At 35.4% G+C, this 20,614-nt stretch overlaps 3 protein-coding genes across 9 annotated transcripts; 1 reads left to right on the forward strand and 2 right to left on the reverse strand.

Annotated features, from left to right (window-relative positions):
- Positions 1-921: 921 nt before the first annotated feature.
- LOC131018408 (pentatricopeptide repeat-containing protein At1g62670, mitochondrial-like) lies at positions 922-1,620 on the forward strand. The gene has a single exon (XM_057947133.1). It carries the CDS (start codon positions 922-924, stop codon positions 1,618-1,620), a length of 699 nt encoding a protein of 232 aa, XP_057803116.1.
- Positions 1,621-1,693: 73 nt separating this feature from the next.
- Positions 1,694-6,085, reverse strand: LOC131017493 (probable disease resistance protein At1g58602). 7 transcript variants are annotated; one of them, XR_009099643.1, is made up of 4 exons: positions 4,826-6,085; positions 2,601-4,376; positions 2,392-2,524; positions 1,750-1,921 (listed from the first exon to the last, which is right to left on the reverse strand). XR_009099643.1 is itself a non-coding variant. In XM_057946245.1 (3 exons), exons 1-2 carry the CDS (start codon positions 5,838-5,840, stop codon positions 2,617-2,619), a joined length of 2,775 nt encoding a protein of 924 aa, XP_057802228.1. In that variant the 5' UTR covers positions 5,841-6,085; the 3' UTR covers positions 1,694-1,921; positions 2,601-2,616. The 7 variants fall into 7 exon arrangements, 4 of the variants coding, with proteins under 4 accessions (XP_057802228.1, XP_057802229.1, XP_057802227.1 ...); XR_009099642.1 differs by lacking the exon at positions 1,750-1,921 and adding an exon at positions 2,000-2,206; XM_057946245.1 differs by lacking the exon at positions 2,392-2,524 and having other exon boundaries at positions 1,694-1,921.
- A 2,316-nt stretch (positions 6,086-8,401) lies between these two features.
- On the reverse strand, positions 8,402-19,060 carry LOC131017492 (probable disease resistance protein At1g58602). Its single transcript, XM_057946242.1, has 4 exons — positions 18,464-19,060; positions 17,752-18,371; positions 8,974-10,752; positions 8,402-8,781 (listed from the first exon to the last, which is right to left on the reverse strand). Exons 1-3 carry the CDS (start codon positions 18,931-18,933, stop codon positions 8,990-8,992), a joined length of 2,853 nt encoding a protein of 950 aa, XP_057802225.1. The 5' UTR covers positions 18,934-19,060; the 3' UTR covers positions 8,402-8,781; positions 8,974-8,989.
- Between the last annotated feature and the right edge of the window lie 1,554 nt (positions 19,061-20,614).

The following is a 20,614-nucleotide window of genomic DNA, read 5'->3' on the forward strand; positions in this document are numbered from 1 at the left end:
TCACATATTGAAGAAATTGATGAAAATCGCTCAATTTTGTACAAATGTTCTTGAATTCACAACAAAGTTTATGAATTCACAACTGAATTATCGGCGTTGGTTGTGAATTCACAATTGAAATATTGTTGATTAGTGTTGATTGTGAATTCAAGTTTAATTGGTTGTGAATTCACAACTTGAAAAAATGTTGGTTGTGAATTCAAGTTTTATCGGTTGTGAATTCACATTTGAAATAGTGTGGGTTGTGAATTCACGCGAATTCACAATTAACACTATTTATAGTTGTGAATTCAAACTTTAAAACTTGAATTCACAACCAATACTTGTTATTCAGTTGTGAATTCGAGTTTTAAAGCTTGAATTCACAACCAAAATTTATTTTGGTTGTGAATTCACTGGTTGTGAATTCGTGGGTATTTGTAAAAATTTTATATGCAAGGGTAAAATGGTAAATGTGGGTATTTTTTTAAGTTTTTATATTAGTGGGTAAAATTTATTTTTACTATATAAAAGTGGCTATTTTCAAAATCCACTCTTTTTTTAATTAATTAAAGAACCTTTGAATGATTATAACTTCTTCATTTAAAATTTATATATTAGTATGATTTTTATATTAAATTAAAAATCTTCATGAAAATAAATTTAATTATATATTTAATACTCCTAAAATATTTATCATGATTTTAAAGTCGTGCCCCTAATTTAAAGTAACTTTGAAAATGTGTTTGAAAATGTTATTTCATAAAATTTATGATTGGGCCAACATATTATTGAAACCCAAAACATTTTCAGCCCAAAGATTACTTTCAAGCCCAAATATTAAATTGAAGAAATCAGTAGCTTTTAGCACATTATAAGAAATGGGTAATCGCAAACTCCATTCATCCTTTTTTACAAATCCAATGTGACCGATTAAGGAAGATGAGCAGAAGAGCAGCTGTTTCTGCAATTGATCTCATTCATGGAAGAGGATTTCTCAATCGATGGTCGCATGAATCGGGTATCATCTCTCCTCCGTTCTCTCTCTTCTCTTCCAAGGCTTTTCAACCTAAGCCATCCAAAATCGATTTCAGTTGTGTTAAAGAATTAAAGGATGCCAATGAATTGTTTCAAAAAATGAAGAGTATGTCCCCAGAGCCTTGTGTTCTTATGTACAACAATCTTCTGAGTGTTACTGCAAAGATTGAGCAGTACTCTTTTGCCCTTGACATGTTCGATGAAATGCTTGGGATGGGTGTGCCGGTTAATGATTACACAATGAACATTGCTGTTAACTGTTGTTGTCTCTTGAAAGACATATACTCTGATTTTTCTATAATGGGATTCTTTTTCAAGATCCGTTACGAACCAGATGTTGCGACTCTCATTAAAGGGTTGTTCTTTGTTGAGAAAGAGGCCGAAGCTGTGAAATTGTTTGAAAAGGTTCTAGATTTAAAACTTTGTGAGCCTAATGATATTATGATTATGCACGTGATAGGTGGGTTGTGCAAATCTGGACAGGTCATTGCAGCCCATGATTGGCTTCATAGATTAGAAAGTAGTGGGTGGAGTCCCAACGTTAAGGCATATAATGCGTTAATTGATGGATTATACAAGGAAGGAAGGATGAAAGAGGTATAAAAAATGTAATGTTCAATACCTTTAGACTGCTAAAAACCAAGCTGACAGGAGCAATTTTAAACTTGCAAAGTTCTCAAATAAATCGTATATTTCTGATTTTTGTTTCAATATGCATTTGATCCTGCAATATGAGAAGAATAGTAGATAATTGTATAACTGGCAAGAATACAATGTGTGTTCAAACTAAATACATGCGACTCTGTTTAGATCATCTTCTTATTAATTAAAGTATTGAACTCTTCCTCCAACAACTGTAAGAGCATCGATGATATCGCCATCACTCTTGAGGTTTAAAAGAAACCTATTTCATTCATCAAAATTATCAATTAATCACAATTTACTGTCTGCTAACAAAATTGACAAAATTGACAATACAAAATTGACAAACAAAATTATCAATTAATCACATTTGAATCATTACAAACCAATAATTCAGTTCAAACATAACATGAATTCGAATTCAATTCCCTACATGTCGGCCGGAAAAAGAGCCCAATTTAAAGCAGCTTCAAATCCTTCAACATAACCCAATTTTTCTTGCTTAATCAGCAGTACAACCATCTCCTCCAAATGCTTGAGCTTTGAGCTAAGAATTACATATATACCAATGGTGATTTTATATCCATCAATTCAAACCACAACACTACCATTAGTATAGTATATTCATATTAAGCAACCCAGTTTTCAATTTATTGGATTCTAAACAACCGAGAAACTAAATCACAATTCAAGAACAGAAATAAAGCTTAAATCTCCAGAGTCAAATCTTACCAAAATAACTCCATATGGAACGAACAGAGAATGGAATATATATGGCCACCACGCATGCAAAATAAATATACACATTTATTTCAAGAAAGGTTTCAGACAAAAGAATTGGGGGGGGGGGGGGGGGAGAGGTACCCTGCAACCAAAAGATGATACAATTTAGAAAACTACAACTAAAAATTGAGAATGAGATTGGTGCAATTAAGCATTACCCGGATGGAGACTAGATTAGTCATCGTCTCGGATGATAATTGAAGGAACATGGCTGACTTTGTGGAAATCCTCTCCTGATGCCGATACCCTCTTCCCCAATTCTGGCATTTTAAAAAGTATCAGTTTCTGAAGAGTAGAAATGCCACTCAGTCCATCTGGAAGCATCTCCAAAGTAGAACACTCAATGATATATAATAGCGAGAGAATGGGCATGGCTCCTGCCTCCACTCTCCACTCCCTCAACTTTGCTAATTGACATAGCTCAAGCCTCTTGAGGTGAGGAAAACTGTTTGATGGACACGTCATCTCCTCCCCGACAAATGATTTCCTCCCTAAACACAAAGCCGTCAAGCAAGGAAGCTTCCCTAGCATCGCCATTGGATCATCCTCAATCTCACATGCTAACAGCTCCAAAGTCGTTAGTTTTGAGCTCATGAAGTCATGCCCACGATCTACCAGTGCCTTCCCTAACTTAACTTCAATACTCAAGCAATGAAGATTGGGACATGTGAATGTCTTGTTCAACACTCCATCATTTGTTGCTAACTCGCAACCCTCTTTGATTTCAACCACACAATACACTAACTTGTCCATGATAGCAATGGCGTCGATCATGGTTGACAAGCTTTTGTTGTCGTGTATTTTTGTTGAGAAATTTCTCAGATTCTTCATTCTGTTCATACATTTTAATTCATGCACTCTACTATCCAACCACCATAGGGTCTCCAACCCAACCACTCCCTCGCCCAATGTTAATCGATAACTACCAATATTTTCCTCCTCATACTCCGGAAGAAGCAAGTGCTTTAAACGTAGCATCTCTTTAAAAACATTTGGAACTCCAACATTCCTCGAATCACTTAAATTAAGGGTATCCATGTTTACCATATTCCTTATGGACGACGGTAGCTTATCAAATTCACATTCTTCTAAGCGCAAACGTCTAAGGTGAACAAGATTAGTGATTCCTTTCGGTAGCTTTCTTCCTGCAAATTTGAATCTCACCATAACTAGATCTCTCAGCAATTTAAATTTTTGAAAATCAACGATGCTTTGTGGGGTAAACTCTGGAACACTTAAATTTATGTGATTGAACATTTGAAGAGACCTTAAATGTTTGCTACTATCTTCTCCAAGCTCGCCAGGTTCCACTTCGACTTCTCTTCTGAAATGGATAACCAAATGTCGTATTTTCATATGCGAGGAAGCTTGTCGTAGTAAGGTTCTAAGTTTCCCAGTTTGATACTCCAAACCTAGCACACCAAAATCCTCCCTTTTCCCTAATTTCAAACATAGTTCTCTTACTACATCATGAAGTTTGCAGCTCCTATATTTTCTTGTAGGCATGACATCATCGTCGTCGCTTATTTCAACTATGGACCTGGAGGCCAACTCACCCAAGTAGAGCTCCGCGATTTCAATCAAAGATTTGTCCTTGTCTCCAATATTCTCATATGAAATCATGTCTTGTGCTATCCACATGCTATATAGACGCCGAATATTTATATCTTCGTCCTCTTCAAATATACCCATATAGAGAAAGCAAGGCTTCAAATAATAGGGTAGACTTTCATAGCTTAAATTTAGCACTCCATCAATCTCACTTTCGTCTCTATATATGTGTTTTTTGATATCCCTATTTACTAACTCCCACTCCATGATCGAATTTTTCATTCTCAAGACCCCACTGAGTAAAGAAATTGCCAACGGCAAATACCCACATTTCTGCACCATTTCTTTCTCAATTTTCTCAAATTTTTCTTCCAGTGCAAACTCTGCATTAAAATAACAAATGACAATTTAACTGAATAGTACTATTAGTCTACAACTTTATCTTAATTAGAACCTCTCACTAATTCATAATCGATGATGCAAGAATAGAAATTACCAGCAGATAAATCTTTTAGGGGGCATTTACTTTGGAGGATCAACCATGATAGATAAAAGTTGTAAGTCTAATCCCTTGTTTACTTAGATTTGAAACTTTGGGCTATCTCCCAAGGCCCTTGATAACTTCTATCATTTGAGCTAGTTTTGCTTTATTTATATCCCATTGAAACAGTGGAATTAAAAGAGTACGAACGATAAAAATAATCAATCATGCATCTAATCAGTCATGCAAAGTAAACGCCCACTTAGAACATTAATTTGTAGAGTAGAGGTCAAATTCAACTAACTGTAATATTAAAACTAAAGCAGCAGATTATACATACGCACAACTGACCTGGAATGTTGGTATGTGGAAAGGCTTTCTTCTTGAGTAGATCCAAAGCATCCTCCTCTTTTAGAATCCCAACTTTTACTGGGCATCCAATCTCGGCAACTTCCTGTTCGCGTGTGGTGATCAAGATTTTGCTTAACAAATCATGGACAAGGAACGGATGCTTCAACTCATTCCAATCAGAAGTTTTCCAAAGATCATCCACAACAATGAGGCATCGCTTCTCTCGTTGTATCTTGCATAGTCGCTCCTTCAACTCCCACTCGCTCAGATCCTCACTTGTTTGTGGTTCTAGCTGTTTGAGAACATCCTTCCAAACTGATTGAAAACTCTGACGTTGCTGACTAATGCAAACCCACGCGGAAAGATCAAAGCTAGTCTTGTTCTCGTTGTAGAGCTTTTTGGCAATGGTGGTCTTGCCTGATCCGCCCATTCCCCACACTGAAATAACTCGCTCCTCGTTGTCGTGCCTCAGGAGATTAGCAAGCTGCTTCAGTTCATCCTTCATCCCTACAAAACACTCTCCGATCTCGAATTCGGGGAAGCTCTTCCTTGCCCTGTTGTTGGCGAACGAGCTTTCCCCTTCATCTGTATTGTTGATGATGCTCTTCTTTATGCCATTGTCTTGCATTTCCTTGTTTATTCTTTCAAGACGGGATTTGATTGGTGAAATCTCGGAGCCTAGTTGGTGGATCGACTTGTATTCTTCCAAATTACAACTACATCTGCGGATGAGCTGAGTGAGGCCTCGCCTTCTCCTTGAAGTCACTTGATAAACTGCGTGTCTTTCAATGGCAGCTTCGGCTCTGTACACAAGATCTTTGATCTCCGAGATCCAATTCAAAATCATGCTGCTTTCATGTCGTCTTCTGTCAGCATCTCTGAGGAGACACTTCATCTCTTTGAGCTGGATCTCGAGCTCCCTCACTTCATCGCCCACACCAGATAAAAACCTTGCTTCTTCCAACAACAAATCGCGCAAGGTTTCTAGAGCAGTCGACACCACTGCTTCTGCCATCGCAAATATCTTTGGTCAAATTGATAAACTATTGGTGAGGGTATATAGAGAGAGGAATAAGGATAAGGAACTCAACTCGTTGTGGTGAATACAAATTCTTCAATCGAGATTGCGAAGAATTTGGATTCTGGAACAGAGATGTTTGGTTCGTGGGGAAACGCGTGAGAGCAGATAATCTTTATTAATTCCACTTGTTCTGTTTCTACCTTGTCTTCTTCTTCTTTATTCAATGATTCTACCTCATTATTCCACTCATTCAATGGGAATATGCATTAAAAATACTTATTCTAAGTCAAGGTAGCAACTCTTCAGGCCATTTCCCAACCACTTCGACGACTAAACTTAATAATAAGGTGATTTATCATTAGCTGGCATAAATATAATGAAATGTTGTGAGTAATTAAGCCAATAAGAGTTCATTAATGTTATTTCTTCTCGGGGGTCAGTTACAGCGAAAGCTCCTGCAATTATTTCTTCGACAGCAACGAGCAAGATGCTGTTGGGCTTTTCAATTTCGATTTTATAGAAAACGAAATTGGGGTTTTGAGTTCGATTTATAACATGAAAATTGAAGTGTTGTTGGGCCTGCTAATTTGTGCGTTGAATTTATTTTGTTGGATCTTTTAATTAACTAGCATTTGCATCTCGTAAAATACACGGGAAATATTTTTTTTATAAAATTGATCTAATAATGTTTATAAATATAATAAAAAATTAATTTTAACTAAATATATTTAAGCTGAATGCTAGGAAAATAAAAAAAATAAAGAAGAATTTACAATAATAAAAGTTGATAATGAAAATGCAAAAAAAATTAAAAATTAGATTTATTCATAAAAAGATGAGAAAGAAGAGAGAACTTTTTAAATTTTAGCCTTTAAATAAATATAATTTTTACATTTTAGATCAAATATTACATAAAATATATCAAATTAAAACTCTTATTGTGATCTTTAATTTAATATGATTATTAAATATTTTACAATTAGTATAATTTCATAATTTTATAAAGAAATATAAGAAAAAATAAGAAGATAAAGAAAAAGAAAAAAAAATAGTTTATAAATAATCTTCAATTTTATTATAACTACAAAATTGCCACTCAATTTTAATATATTTTTTTTCATCAAACACCACCAAATCAAATCCGCAAATGGAGTGTTTTAAGTATCCATTTATCTTCCCTTATGAGAACACACAATCCTCTTATTCACATTGGGCTTTTGAGTTGGATTTTATAACATGAAATTGAAGTGCTTTGGGCCTTGTAATTTGTGGGACAAATTTAAGTTTGTTGGATCTTTCAGAGTGGGCCGAATTTTTTTATTTTTTAAAATCCACCTTTTCTGTTACAGATATTTCTACAATTATTTCAATATTTTAATTTTAAAGACGCACGTTTTTGTTGGATAATTCCTTACTACAAAATTTCCTTAACAGCAAAATCCCTTACAACATACCAAAATCATCTCTGCACATTCACTTTATTGCAAAATCCTTACTTCATGGCAAAATCCTTGAACAATGTTTGCTTTTGCTCTCTTCTCTATATTCATGATCATGAATGCATACATTTCACACATATATTATATATACTTATTTCAAGTATTTCACAAAGAAAACCATCACATATCTTCGAAATAGAAATTAAAGAATGAGATAGATATTGAAATAGAATGATTTATATATATACGAGTTGGTTATTGTGAGAATTTCATTTTTCATAAGAATATGAGAACAAAGGACTGAGAATAGTTCTCGATTCTCATAATAAATAAGGTTTAATTAATTTCATTTCAACCTCCACCCAGGGACGGAGCCGGGGGGCTAGGGGGGGCTAGAGCCCCCTCCCAAATTTTGAGTTTTTTTTATAAAAATTTTAAAATATATAGATATATGTTTATACCTATTATAAAATAATTTTGTTTTATAAAAGAGTATTTGGTTATTATATTCTCTCATATATATATACTTAATTTAAGGATAATTCCGTTATTTAAAACTATATAATCTATGAAATATTGTTTGTTATTATTACTATTATACTTGTCTTTTAATAAAAAAATGCCTAATATGTATGAAATGCTAAAAAAAATTATAATGTATTGAAACTAATTTATAATATATAGAAAATATATAATCTATGAACATGTTGTTTGTTATTATTATTATTATTATGCTTGCCTTTTAATAAAAAACGTCTTAAATATACGGAATGTCCAAAAAAAGTTTTGTGATATATTGAAATTATATAATCTATGAAAATATTGTTCGTTATTATTAGTATTATGCTCGTATTTTAATAAAAAAAATACCTTAAATATACAGAATGCCCAAATTTTTTTTCTCGGGGGCGGTTGTACAGTTTCAACCCCCCCGAAATTAATTCCTGGCTCCGTCCCTGCCTCCACCTATGTATACATCAATATGCATGCATAATCTATTTTTTTTTCTACGTCCCGAAATCATCATTAATGAATGTAAAAAGACATTAAAATACCTTCAAAATGTACAAACTACAAACTACATTAAAAGGCTTACTAAATAAACAATGAAGTGTAGCTCAAATGGTAAAAAACTTCTTATCTAATCGTAATAGTTGAGGGTTTGAATCATTGCACGGGAAATGAAAAACATTAATAATCCTCTTAATTTCGAAAAAATAATTAAAGGCTTCAAACTAAACAACATATTCTCTAGCTACAAGGAAATATGAGAGGGTTTTTCTTATGCATAGTGATTCCAAGACGGTATCAATATATTGAGCTTTGAACCCTGGACGCATTTCCCAGTCGAAATTGTAGAGAAGACTAGCAATTGTGAGCTCCACGTTTGCAAGTCCCATAGACATCCCAGGGCAAATTCTTCGTCCCGATCCAAATGGGATAGCCCCGAAGTCTTGCTCTGTGATGTCATGGTAGTTTCCATTAAAAAAAGTACACTGCAGGAAAAACAAAAAGCGAATCAAACTTTTTTTTTTTGATGAATTACACAAATAAATAAAGAAATTTAAAGACCGCACGACGGTGGACTCGAACCTCAGGCCTTAGGCATTAACCTTTCTTTTAGGGACAAACTACAATTGAAACAAAAGAATTGCGAATTGAGAATGAGATCGGTGCAAGCATATTACCCGGGTGGAGACTAGACTAGACATTGTCTTGGATCATAATTGAAGGGACATGGCTGACTTTGTGGAAATCCTCTCCTGATGCCGATACCCTCTTCCCCAATTCCGCCATTCCATAGATCTCTAGTTTCCGAAGAGTAGAAATGCCACTCAATCCATCCGGAAGCATCTTCAGACTAGAACAAGCTTCTATATGTAATTGAGAGAGAAGGGGCATGGCTCCAGTCTCCACTCTCCACTCCTTCAGGTTTGGTAACATGTTTAGAAAAAGCACCTTGAGGCGAGGAAAACTGTTTGATGGACATATCATCTCCTCCCCAACAAATGATTTCTTCCATAAATACAAATTTGTTAAGCAAGGAAGCTTCGACAGTATCCACATTGGATCATCCTCAATCTCACATTTATTCAGGACCAATTTCGTGAGTTTTGAGCTCATAATGTCACGTCCGCACTCTGCCAGCACCTTCCCTAACTTAATTCCAATACCCAACTCATGAAGATTGGGACATGTGAATGCCTTCTTCAATGTTAACACCGACTCAGTTGTTCCTAACTCGCAACCCTCTTTGATCTCAACCATACAATATGTTAACTTCTCCAAGATAGCAATGGCATCGATGATTACTGACAAGCTTTCATTGTCGTATATTATTGTTCCAAATTTTCGCAGATTCTTCATTCTGTTTATAAATTTTAATTCATGCACTCTACTATCCAATTTCCATAGGGTTTCCAGCTCAACCACTCCCTCGTCCAATGTTAATTGATAACTTCCAATATGTTCCTCATCATAATAGGGAAGATACAAGCGTTTTAAACGTAGCATCTCCTTAAAAACATTTGGAACTTCAACATTCCTTGAAGCCCATAAATCAAGGGTATCCATGTATACAAAGTTCTTTACGGACAATGGTAGTTTATCAAATTCACATCTTTGTAAACACAAACGTCTAAGGTGAATAAGATTAGTGATTCCTTTCTCTAACTTTCTTCCTGCAAATTTAATTCCCACCATAACTAGATCCCTTAGCAATTCGAATTTCTGAAAATCAACTATATTTTGCGGAGGAAACTCAATTGGATTCATGTAATTGAATATATGAAGAGACCTTAAACGTTTGCTAGTATCTTCTCCAAGCTCGTCAGGTTCCAGTTTGACTTCTCTTGTTCTTAAATAGATAGCCAAATGTCGTATTTTCATATTCGATAAAGCTTTCTGTAGTAAGGTACTAAGTTTCCCAGTTTGATACTCTAAACTCAGGACACCAAAATCCTCCTGTTTCCCCAATTTCAGACATAGTTCTCTTACTACATCATGAAGTTTGCAACTCAGATATTTTGCCCCAGGTGTGCTGGCATCATCAATTTCAACTTGGACTATGGACCTGGAGGCCAACTCGCCCAAGTAGATCCTTGCGATTTCAATCAAAGTTTTATCCTTGTCTCGAATATTCACGTATGAAATCATGCCTTGTGCTATCCACATTCCAAGTAGATCCTTAGGAGATATGTTTTTGTCCTCTTGAAATAAACCCATGCAGAGAAAGCAAGGCTTCAAATAATAGGGTAGACTCTCATAGCTTAAATTTAGTACTCCATCGATCTCCTTTTCATATCTATATATGAATTCTTTGACATCCTCATTTACTAACTCCCACTCCTTCATCGAATTTTTCTTTCTCAAGACACCGCCGAGTAAAGAAATTGCCAGCGGCAAATACCCACATTTCTTAACCATTTCTTTCCCAATTTTCTCAAAATTTTCTTCCAAAACAAACTCTGCATTGAAATAATAACAAATGACAATTAATTGAATAGTGCTACAACTTTAACTTAGTGAGACCCTTTCATCTAATTTGGATGATGCAACAAAAGAAACTACCAGCGGGTAAATCTAGCAGATACTCCACATTGATTCAATTTGCATGTAATATTTGTAGCTATCGTAGTTTATCTTGGGTTAATTTCCTATAAATGCACGAAATATCATCGTTTTCTAGTTTTTCCCACAATATTTAAAGTAGACAAATTTACTCTCATATTGAAATTTCATTCTTAATGTTCCCATGGCGTACAATTATCTCCAAATCAAAACTTTGAATTTGCCAGCGTGGCCTGATTGTATTAGGCCAGGGTTGTTTCACTCGTCAGATGATCGCGCCACGTTGGCATTTCCACAGTCCAACTCAGCTTTAATTTGGGATAATTATACCCCGTGGAAACATTAAGAATGAATTTTCAATTGGAGGATAAACTTGTCAATTTTAAATATCGTGAGAAAAACCAGAAAATGATGAAAGTTCGTGAATTTATCGGCAATTAATCCTTTATTTTACCTATTATGGTGAGCTTATTTTAGTGACAAACTTATCATATAAAAAGAGAGGGAAAGGAAAATATTAAAATTTTATTTAAGATTTTAAATTGCCAATTTGTGTGACATTATCTATTACATGCATATATAGTGTAACTTTTTTATTTCATATTGTCAATTACTATAGAAAATATTTGCTATTTAGCAAAACATAAAAACTACCAACTTTTAGTAATCGTAAAAGAAACAATATGAATTCACCCAAAATAGACAAATGTTTCTTACTTTAAAGCTAATACAATATATGTCTTGCAATTTTGAAGGTAAAAATTTCTTATTTTTATCCAGTTTAGTAACCATACTCTGTAAATTCATCAAACAATGAGATGAATTCTTGTAAAAATATAATATACTATAATTCAATTAATATAGGGAGAGGCTACCGTAAAAACAGCTCTTAAAATAAAAAATACAAACCAGCAAAAATGTATGAATTTTATGTAGAACATGTATGAATTCGATGTATAAATGTATGAATTGCGAAAAATAATTTTTTTTGCTACCCATGAGATTCGAACCCGGGACCATGAATTCATCCAACAAGGTGATGAATCAACCGTAGATCTTAATGATCTAAGGACTTAAAATTATTTCTATTTTATATTCTTAAAATTGATCTCAATTTTATATATATAGGGTTAATAGCCGGAAAATACACGAACTATCACCGAAATTGTATATTGCACATGACCTTCAAAAATAGCTCCACAATACACCACCTTTTGATTTAATTGCAATTTGCACATGCGTTGACCATCCCTAAAATCTTAGATGACGTGTCTCCCGGAATTTGCAGACGTGGACGCACCAGCGATCATGTAAAACGACGTCGTTTTGTCAAGCTTTTTTAAATAAAAAAAATTAAAAAAGAAAAAACTGTTGTTGCTTTACGCCCCCGCCCCCGCCGCTGGCTGCAGGTGTGCCGGGTGGTCACGAATCTCCGGCCACCACAACATCACCGCCGCAACACCACCACAGATCTGCAAACCAAAATGGAAATCCCCAAATCCTCAGCCACACAAAAACCCTAGATATGCAAATCTACAAACATCAAATCCACCCAAAAATTCAGAGATTGGAGATTTGAAGGTGGAGAAACAGATTAGAGAGAGAGAAGATGACGTCTATGACACTGGGATAGGGAGAGGTAACCGGCGGCCTCGTCGCCGCCGGAAGATAAGAGAGGCCGAGGGAGATGGAGCTTTCGCGGCGGTGGACTCTTAATGGGAAGAGCCGAGAGAGGGATGAACAGATTTGCGGGGGCGCCGCTGCTGCCGGCGCTGACCTGGCTGAGAAAGAGAGTAGGGAGAGATGAGGCGGCTGGGAGGCGCCAGATCTGGAAAAGGGAAGAGCGGCTGCGGCGGTGGCTGTTAGGCTGCTGTTCCGGCCGAAAGATGGGAGACGATCGCTGGCGAAGGGAAGCAGACGGTTTGGAGGGGAGGAACTCCGGCGTGGGTGTGAGGATGTGAGAGGGTGTGCGTGTATGTGAGTGTGTGCGTGAGATTTGAGAGAAGAGAGAGAACAGAGATTTGAGAGAAGATGGAAGAAGGAGAGAGAAGAAAAGAAAATTCAGTTTCTGGGCAAAAATCATCGCCGGAGTATGTGAGTATGTGTGTGTGTGACGACGTCGTTTTGCCCACGTGGCTGCCATGTAATGTTAAATAATGTCCACATCATCGCCGGTCAAACTTAAGGGTAATCGGAACTTTCGCCGTGTGCAAATCACGATTAAATTAAAAGGTGATGTATTATGGAGCTATTTTTGAAGGACATGTGCAATATGCAATTTCGGTGATAGTTCGTGTATTTTCCGGCTATTAACCCACACATATATATATATATATATAGGGGAGAGTTCAATGGAGACCACTCCCCTATATAGAGAATGAAGACCAAATCTGGTTCCTTGATCTAACTTAATCTAATGGTGGTAATTTAATTGATTAAATTTATTAATTTTAATTTATTTTATAATCAAAAGGTTAAGCATGTCATTTTCTATTTAACCCTAATCTCACTCACTCTCTCTCATTCACGCTCTCTCTCTATCTCTCTCTCTCAATCACTCTCCCCCCTCTCCCGCCGCCTCCCCCAATCCCCTGTTGCTCCGCCGCCTCCCCATCTCTGCTGCTCCGCTGCCATCCCCTCCATTCTTCCTTCCACCGCCTTCCTCCCCTATCGCCTCCATCTCCTCCTCCTTCTGCTGCTCCGTCGGCGTCGCAGGTGGAGGATTCTCGAGGCTGTGCTGCCCCGGCGTCATCAGGGTGAAGCCGATGAAGACGACAATGGTAGAACGCTCGTGGTGGCGACCGCCGTGCCACGCCGTCGCCGGATTTGCATATCTGCATATCGTCAATGAAGTGTTCGTAGAAAATATCAATGAACATTCTGATGTTCGTTAATATGTTCGTAGAAAACCAATGAACATACTGATGTTCGTCGATATGTTCGTAGAAAAACCAATGAACATACTGATATTCGTCGATATGTTCGTAGAAAAACCAATGAACATACTGATGTTCGTCGAAATGTTCGTAGGAAAACAATGAACATACTAATGTTCATCTATTATGTTCATTGACGGATTAGGTCCCAGAATGGAAAAAGATGAATTTTCGGGATTTGTTCAATAGGATCCCATATTTCAGTAGATTTGAGTGGACGTTTTTGCCCTTTCTGGATTAAATAAATGTAATTAACCATTATTTAATTACATGAAAAATCAAATCATGAAATAATCTGGATCATTGATTGGATTGAGATGAATGGCCTTGATTTGATCTTCATTCTCTATATAAGAAATGGTCTCCATTGAATGCGACCCTATATATATATATATATATATATATATATATATATATATAGGGGTGGGCTACAGTGAAACACATCTTAAAATATAAATATAAACGTTTTTTAATGTACGAATTTTATCCAACATGGTTACGAATTGTGAAAAATAATTTTTTTTACCTTTGGAATTCGAACCCAAGACCACGAATTCATCCAACAGGATTACGAATCAACCGTAGATCTTGATGTTCTAAGGGCTGAAAATTGTTTATATTATATATATATATATATATATATAGGGAGAGGTTCAAATAAGAACCACTAAATAAAATTAGAACGGAGAACCATTTTAAGCCATTCGATCATCAAGATCTACGGTGGATGCATCATCTTGGTGGATGAATGCAGATCCTGGGTTCGAATCCTGAAGGGAGCAAAATTTTTATTATTTTCGGATGCATTAAATTTAATAGCGAATGCATTAATTTATATAGCAGATGCATTGATTTTAGTGGTTCTTATGTTCTCACGATAAGTGTGGTTCTCATTATAACCACACCCTATATATATATATATATATAGGGGTGGGCTAGAATAAAAGCACTCTTAAGTGTATAAAATATAAATGTTTCTTAATGTACGAATTTTATGTAGAACACGTATGAATTTATCCAACAGAGTTACGAATTGCGAAAAATAAAATTTTGTTACCTTTGGGGTTCGAACTCAGGACCACAAATTCATCAAACAGGGTTACGAATCAACCGTAGATCTTGATGATCTAAGGGCTGAAAATCATTTATATTTTATACACTTAAGAGTGCTTTTATTCTATCCCTCCCCTATATATATATATATATATATATATATATATATATAGAGAGAGAGAGAGAGAGAGAGTTGGGCTAAAATAAAAACAGTTTTTTTTGTATAAAATAGGAACACATATCACCCATTGATTCTTATAGATCTCAAGGTCAGATTTTTTTCCTTCAATCTAGCACAAATATACACGCTCCATTGATTAGAGGATATTCATGTCATTTTAGCTTTTTATAAATCATTAATTTGATACGTTTTTTATTAGCAAATTATTTCCATATCTACACCAAATCTTCTTTGATCATTAAATCTCTAACCTAACTGTGGATTATCTTCTAAGCTTTTACGAATTTTTCTGCGCATTAGAATTCTGTAGACCAAAAACGCAATAAAGCATAATTTCCTTTGATCTCGTCGTTGCTTGAAGATTCATATGAAGTCGCTGCTGAAGCTATCCGTGTCCATTTATTTAGTATATATACATATTATTGCCAAAAAAGATTTCTTGGATTGCTCAATTTATACAACTTGGGTGATTTGATTGTTTTTTTTTTTTAATTCATACACTTTGATGTGGTAGTTCAAGACATGAGTTTTATGAACTATATTACGATTTAGCACGAATTGTGCTGAGAGACATATTCAATTCATACATGATAATATATTTGTTCACGACATAAGTGCATGAATTAATTTAGCATTGAACACGAATTCGTTCAATTTATATTTTCCTTAGAATTTGTTTTTGTGATTCATATATTCACTTTTATTAATTCATATTGTTATAAGTTATAAATGATGAGATTATGTGTTAACTCGCGTTTCAAACTTTGCCATCTGATTTTACCACGTATTTGTTTATGCCCAATATGAGTCCAATCTTTTTTTACCTAATTCATACATAACTTATCCGTAGTTCTCACCATAGGATATTCCAAAAAACCCAACACTAATCTGCAATCATATCATGATTTATTTCCTTTTAAATCAACACTAATTTCGGGAAGGAGTTTCTTGGAGATATACGGTCTTGATTTTAATGCCTATAATGCCCATTCGTCCACAGATTCGCTTGAATCAGTCGAATCACCATTTTGAATTAAAAACTAATCTAAAATCTAATCTTGACCGTCTGTATCTATAATTTAATGGTTAGGATGTATTCCTATTTTATACACTAAGGGGTATTTTCACCCTAGCCCAACCCTATATATATATATATATATATATATATATATATATATATATATATATATTAAAAAAATGGGCCCCAAAAAAAATTTGGGGCCCTAGGCAATGGCTTATTGTGCCTATGCCAAGGTACGGGCCTATGTTGCATAGGTGCGGAGGTGCGGATGCGGGGGCGATATGATACGAGTACGGGGATACGGATTTTTAAAAATTATAGGGTGCGATTCGGCAAGGATACATCTAATTATTAAAATTTTATGATATATAATGCTTATAAAATATATAAAATTTAAATTTTCTTAAATAAATTATATGTAATTTACATTTTATTTTACCCAAAAGTTAAGCATTTTCAATTATATAAGTTAATTGAGCAACAATATAACGATTCAAATATTATTAGTCCAATATATAAGTCATAACTGAAAATAAAATTATCAAAATAACCTTGTGTAGGCCTTTCGTGCATGAGATACGTGAATTTCGTCTATGAAATTTACGAATCCGGTTTATTTTTATAAATTATTGTAAAAGATACGCCACATGGCGAATCGGGTGCGAATCCGACGAGAATCCGAGAGAATCGCACCCTAAAAGAATCCGATTCGGCGTACATGCTAATTTTTGAAGAATCCGTGCATCATAGGTACGGGCCTGGGTATCGGGTACTCCCTCACCTGCCACGATACCCAATATCCTCTAAAATCAGTATGATGGTCGGGTGAGGGTATTAAGTTGGATTAAAATCGGGTATCAGGTACCCATATCGGATTTGCAGGTATACCCGCATATTCGAATATTTATTTATTTATTTTGTATTTTTTTTAATTGTTTTATAATTTTTAATTTTGTTTTCAAAAACTTGGGTGGGTACCCGAATACCCGACCCACCCCGAAATTTACACCGTGATCCACATGTCAATCATCAATGAATATAGTAAGAGATGCTACATTATAATGTGATAGTATTATGGGTTAATTATAGCTTAATGCTGAATTTTTTAGAGTATTTCAGTCTACAGTATCGAGTTTACTTAATTTTTTCTAAACAATTTATCAAAATTCAAAACATATAGAAAATGAATTACAATTGAGGCTACAACCTGAAATTTGTTGAAAGATTGAGCTGTAAACTATAAGGATGTATTCTCTTTAATTGATAAATTTGTAATGAAAAAATGAAGGATAACAAAAAATTATCCCTTTAAATTCTCTATTTATTTTCCCTCATTTTCTACAAAATTGAATTTCACCATTTTTCACTTTAAATAAAGATAATACCATCGATTCTTGGGGTGAAGAAAGAATGAAATTCTCTTTGTAGAAAATGAAGGAAAAGAAAAGGATCGGAGGCATTTAATGGGATAAATTTTTGTTATTCATTTTTCTCAATGATAAATTTATCAATCAAAGATAACACACCTAGTGTTCTTTCTAATGAAAAAGGGTGAAAATATATTTCTACTCTTACCACATTTTCGGTGGATAATTTTTCCCGAATAAAATTGAAAACTTTTTCGAATAGCACATTTTCACTCAAATTCATGATGATATGCACCACAATTAACCCTAAAGCACCATTTACACATACACAAACTAACCTGGAATGTTTGTTTGGGGAAATGCTTTCTTCTTGAGTAGTTCCAAAGCCTCACCCATATTTAGAAGCCCATGTTCTATTGGGAATCCAATCTCTGCAACCATTCGCTCACGCGTGGTGAGCAAGATCTTGCTCTGCAAATCTTGGACAAGAAAGGCATGCTTGAAACCATCCCAATGAGAAGTCTCCCAAAGATCGTCCACGACAATTAGGCATCGCTTCTCTCTTTGTATCTCGCATAGTTGCCTCATCAACGCCGTGTCACTCACAATATTCTCATTAACCTTTTGAGGTCTTAGTTGGCTCAGAATATCCTCCAAAACCAATCGGATCTGACATTGCTGAGAAATACAAACCCATGCGAATGACTCAAAGCCACCGTTTTTGGTCTCTTTAATGTGGTTGTACACCTTTCTGGCAATGGTGGTCTTGCCCGAACCTCCCATACCCCATACTGAGATAACTCGATGCTCTTTGTCCTCGACTAGCAGAGATTCAAGCTGCTTCAGCTCTTCCTCCATGCCCACGAAACACTCATCAATCTCGAAATCGGGAAAGGTTTTCCGCGACCAAGTTTTGTTGTTGTCCGCGGCCGAGCTTTCCCCCGCGCCAGAGATGGAGCTATGATTTAAAAAGTACAAATTTTTATAAAAAAAACAAGTTTAGACAAAAAAAATTATTATTTTATCCATAAAAAATAAAAATAAAAATACCCGGACGACGGCAGGGTCGTGCCTTGAGCTTGGCTGTGTCCCTCTCCGAGATCGATGATGTTATTTATTCCATAGGCTCGCATGTCTTGAGTGACTCTTCCAAGATCGGATTTGATTTTTGCAATCTCGGAGCCTAGTTGGTGGATCGAGTAGCATTCTTCAAAAATACAAGAATATCTGCGGATGAGCTGCCTGAGGCCTCGTCTAGATCTCCTCGAAGACACTCGAGCTGCGTGTAATTCAATGGCGGATTCGGCTCTGTATGCGAGATCTCTGATCTCCGAGATCCAATTAGAAATGGTTTTGCTTTCATGCCGTCTTTTGTCAGCATCTTCAAGGAGACACTTCATCTCTTTGAGCTGGATCTCGAGCTCCCTCACTTGATCGCCAACACCAGATAAAAACCTTGCTTCTTCCAACAGCAAATCACGTAAGGTTCCTAGAGCAATCGACACCACTTCTTCTGCCATTGCAACAAATATTCGATGCTTCTCTTTGATAGTTTGCTATAATTTGATCGGTGTATCACACACAAGACCATTAATCAATCTCTTATTTACAAGCTCATCTTGAATATTGTTCCCACTCAACTATGACGGATTATTTAATATTAGTATTAGCTGTTGAAAAGTAATTAAAGTTCAAACTAAGAAATCAGTGTTTATCGCTTTAGTTGCTTTTCAGTGTGTCCTTTTGATTTAATAGTATTTAGTGGAGTAGTTGCAGTCCTTTTGATTTAATAGTAGTATTATTTACCGGGGGAAAAGTAAAGGGAGTGAAAGAAAAAGAGAGAAATTGGGTTGCTCTCATCTTTGCAATTCGGCTAATAAATAAAAGTTTATATAATCCGGCTTAATTAATGATCAATTAATTGTATGAGAAGATTATAAGATGGTATGGGCTTATTTAAATTATTAATCGGGCCCCAGCTCAAATTTAGCTTAAAAGTATATATAATTGGGCGTAAGATCAAAGATGGCATGGCGCTCACTGCATTGGAAGTGGGAGACTACCCTGTTGTGTTTGCTTTTTATGAGATAATATAATGAGGTATAAACTTATCATTTAAAGTGGGGACTACATTTAATATCTTGTTTGGTTTGAAGAATAATATATATTTTTTTTAAAAAAAAGAGAGAGAAATAAATTGGGTTAGCCTCATCTTTTGCAATTGGGCTGATAAGTAGTCGCGCTTCATTAATGAATGGATAATTTTATTCATAGCCTTCATTTTACTCATAATATTTATATTATAAATAAGTATGAATTTATTAATTTACCCTATAGCCCCAAATTAAATACATAACCCCCAAAAATGCTCCAGGTGCGCATTAGGGTTTTCGATCGCATGTCCACCATATTGACTCTGTTGGACCATTGTAATCAAACCCGTTTTCAGCTCAAAATTGTTAACATTGACTCGTGGGGGTTCCTGGTACACATACTGCGGTATGAACGCCTCATTAATAGCGGGTTGCTTCTGAGCCTCTACAGCATCCTTTTCATCAAGCAGCTTTTTCAATTGCTCTTGCAGAACTCGAATTTGAATTTCCTCAGGGGGTAGCCATCGTATCTGACTCAGCTTGATTCTTTTGCTTCTTGAGATTGCGCAAAGTAGCGTTGATTTCAGGATCAAACTCAAAAAGAGGATTACCGTGAGATATTGTGTTCATGCGCAACCTACAAAAACACCACTTATAAATTAGAACAGAAAAATAAAAATAAATAAAAAAACCTGAAGTACTATAAAGTCCTATCGGAAATATTGAAGCAACTTCTTATCAGTCCCCGGCAACGGCGCCAAAAAGTTGATCACTATTTTATTAGCAATAAAAATACCGCAACTAACACGGTGTAATCGTAGTATAAACAGTAATCAAGTATCGTATCCACAGGGACTGACACAACGAAACAACTCTAGCTATCTCCTAAACAGACTATAACAGTAGACAGGCAACAGAAAGTAGAGATTGATTGACTTAAACTAAAACGTAAATAGCAATAAATAAAAGCACGTAGAAGAATCAAATATTAAAGACAACTGATCCTAGGGTAGTAAATTCATTAACTAAATTTATGCAATTAATCTATTAATCTTATGTACCAGTTTAATCCAGTTATGATGAGAGATCACTTAATTAATCAATTACT

This window comes from Salvia miltiorrhiza, chromosome 3 (genome assembly GCF_028751815.1).
Source record: "Salvia miltiorrhiza cultivar Shanhuang (shh) chromosome 3, IMPLAD_Smil_shh, whole genome shotgun sequence".
NCBI classification, from domain to species: Eukaryota; Viridiplantae; Streptophyta; class Magnoliopsida; order Lamiales; family Lamiaceae; genus Salvia; species Salvia miltiorrhiza.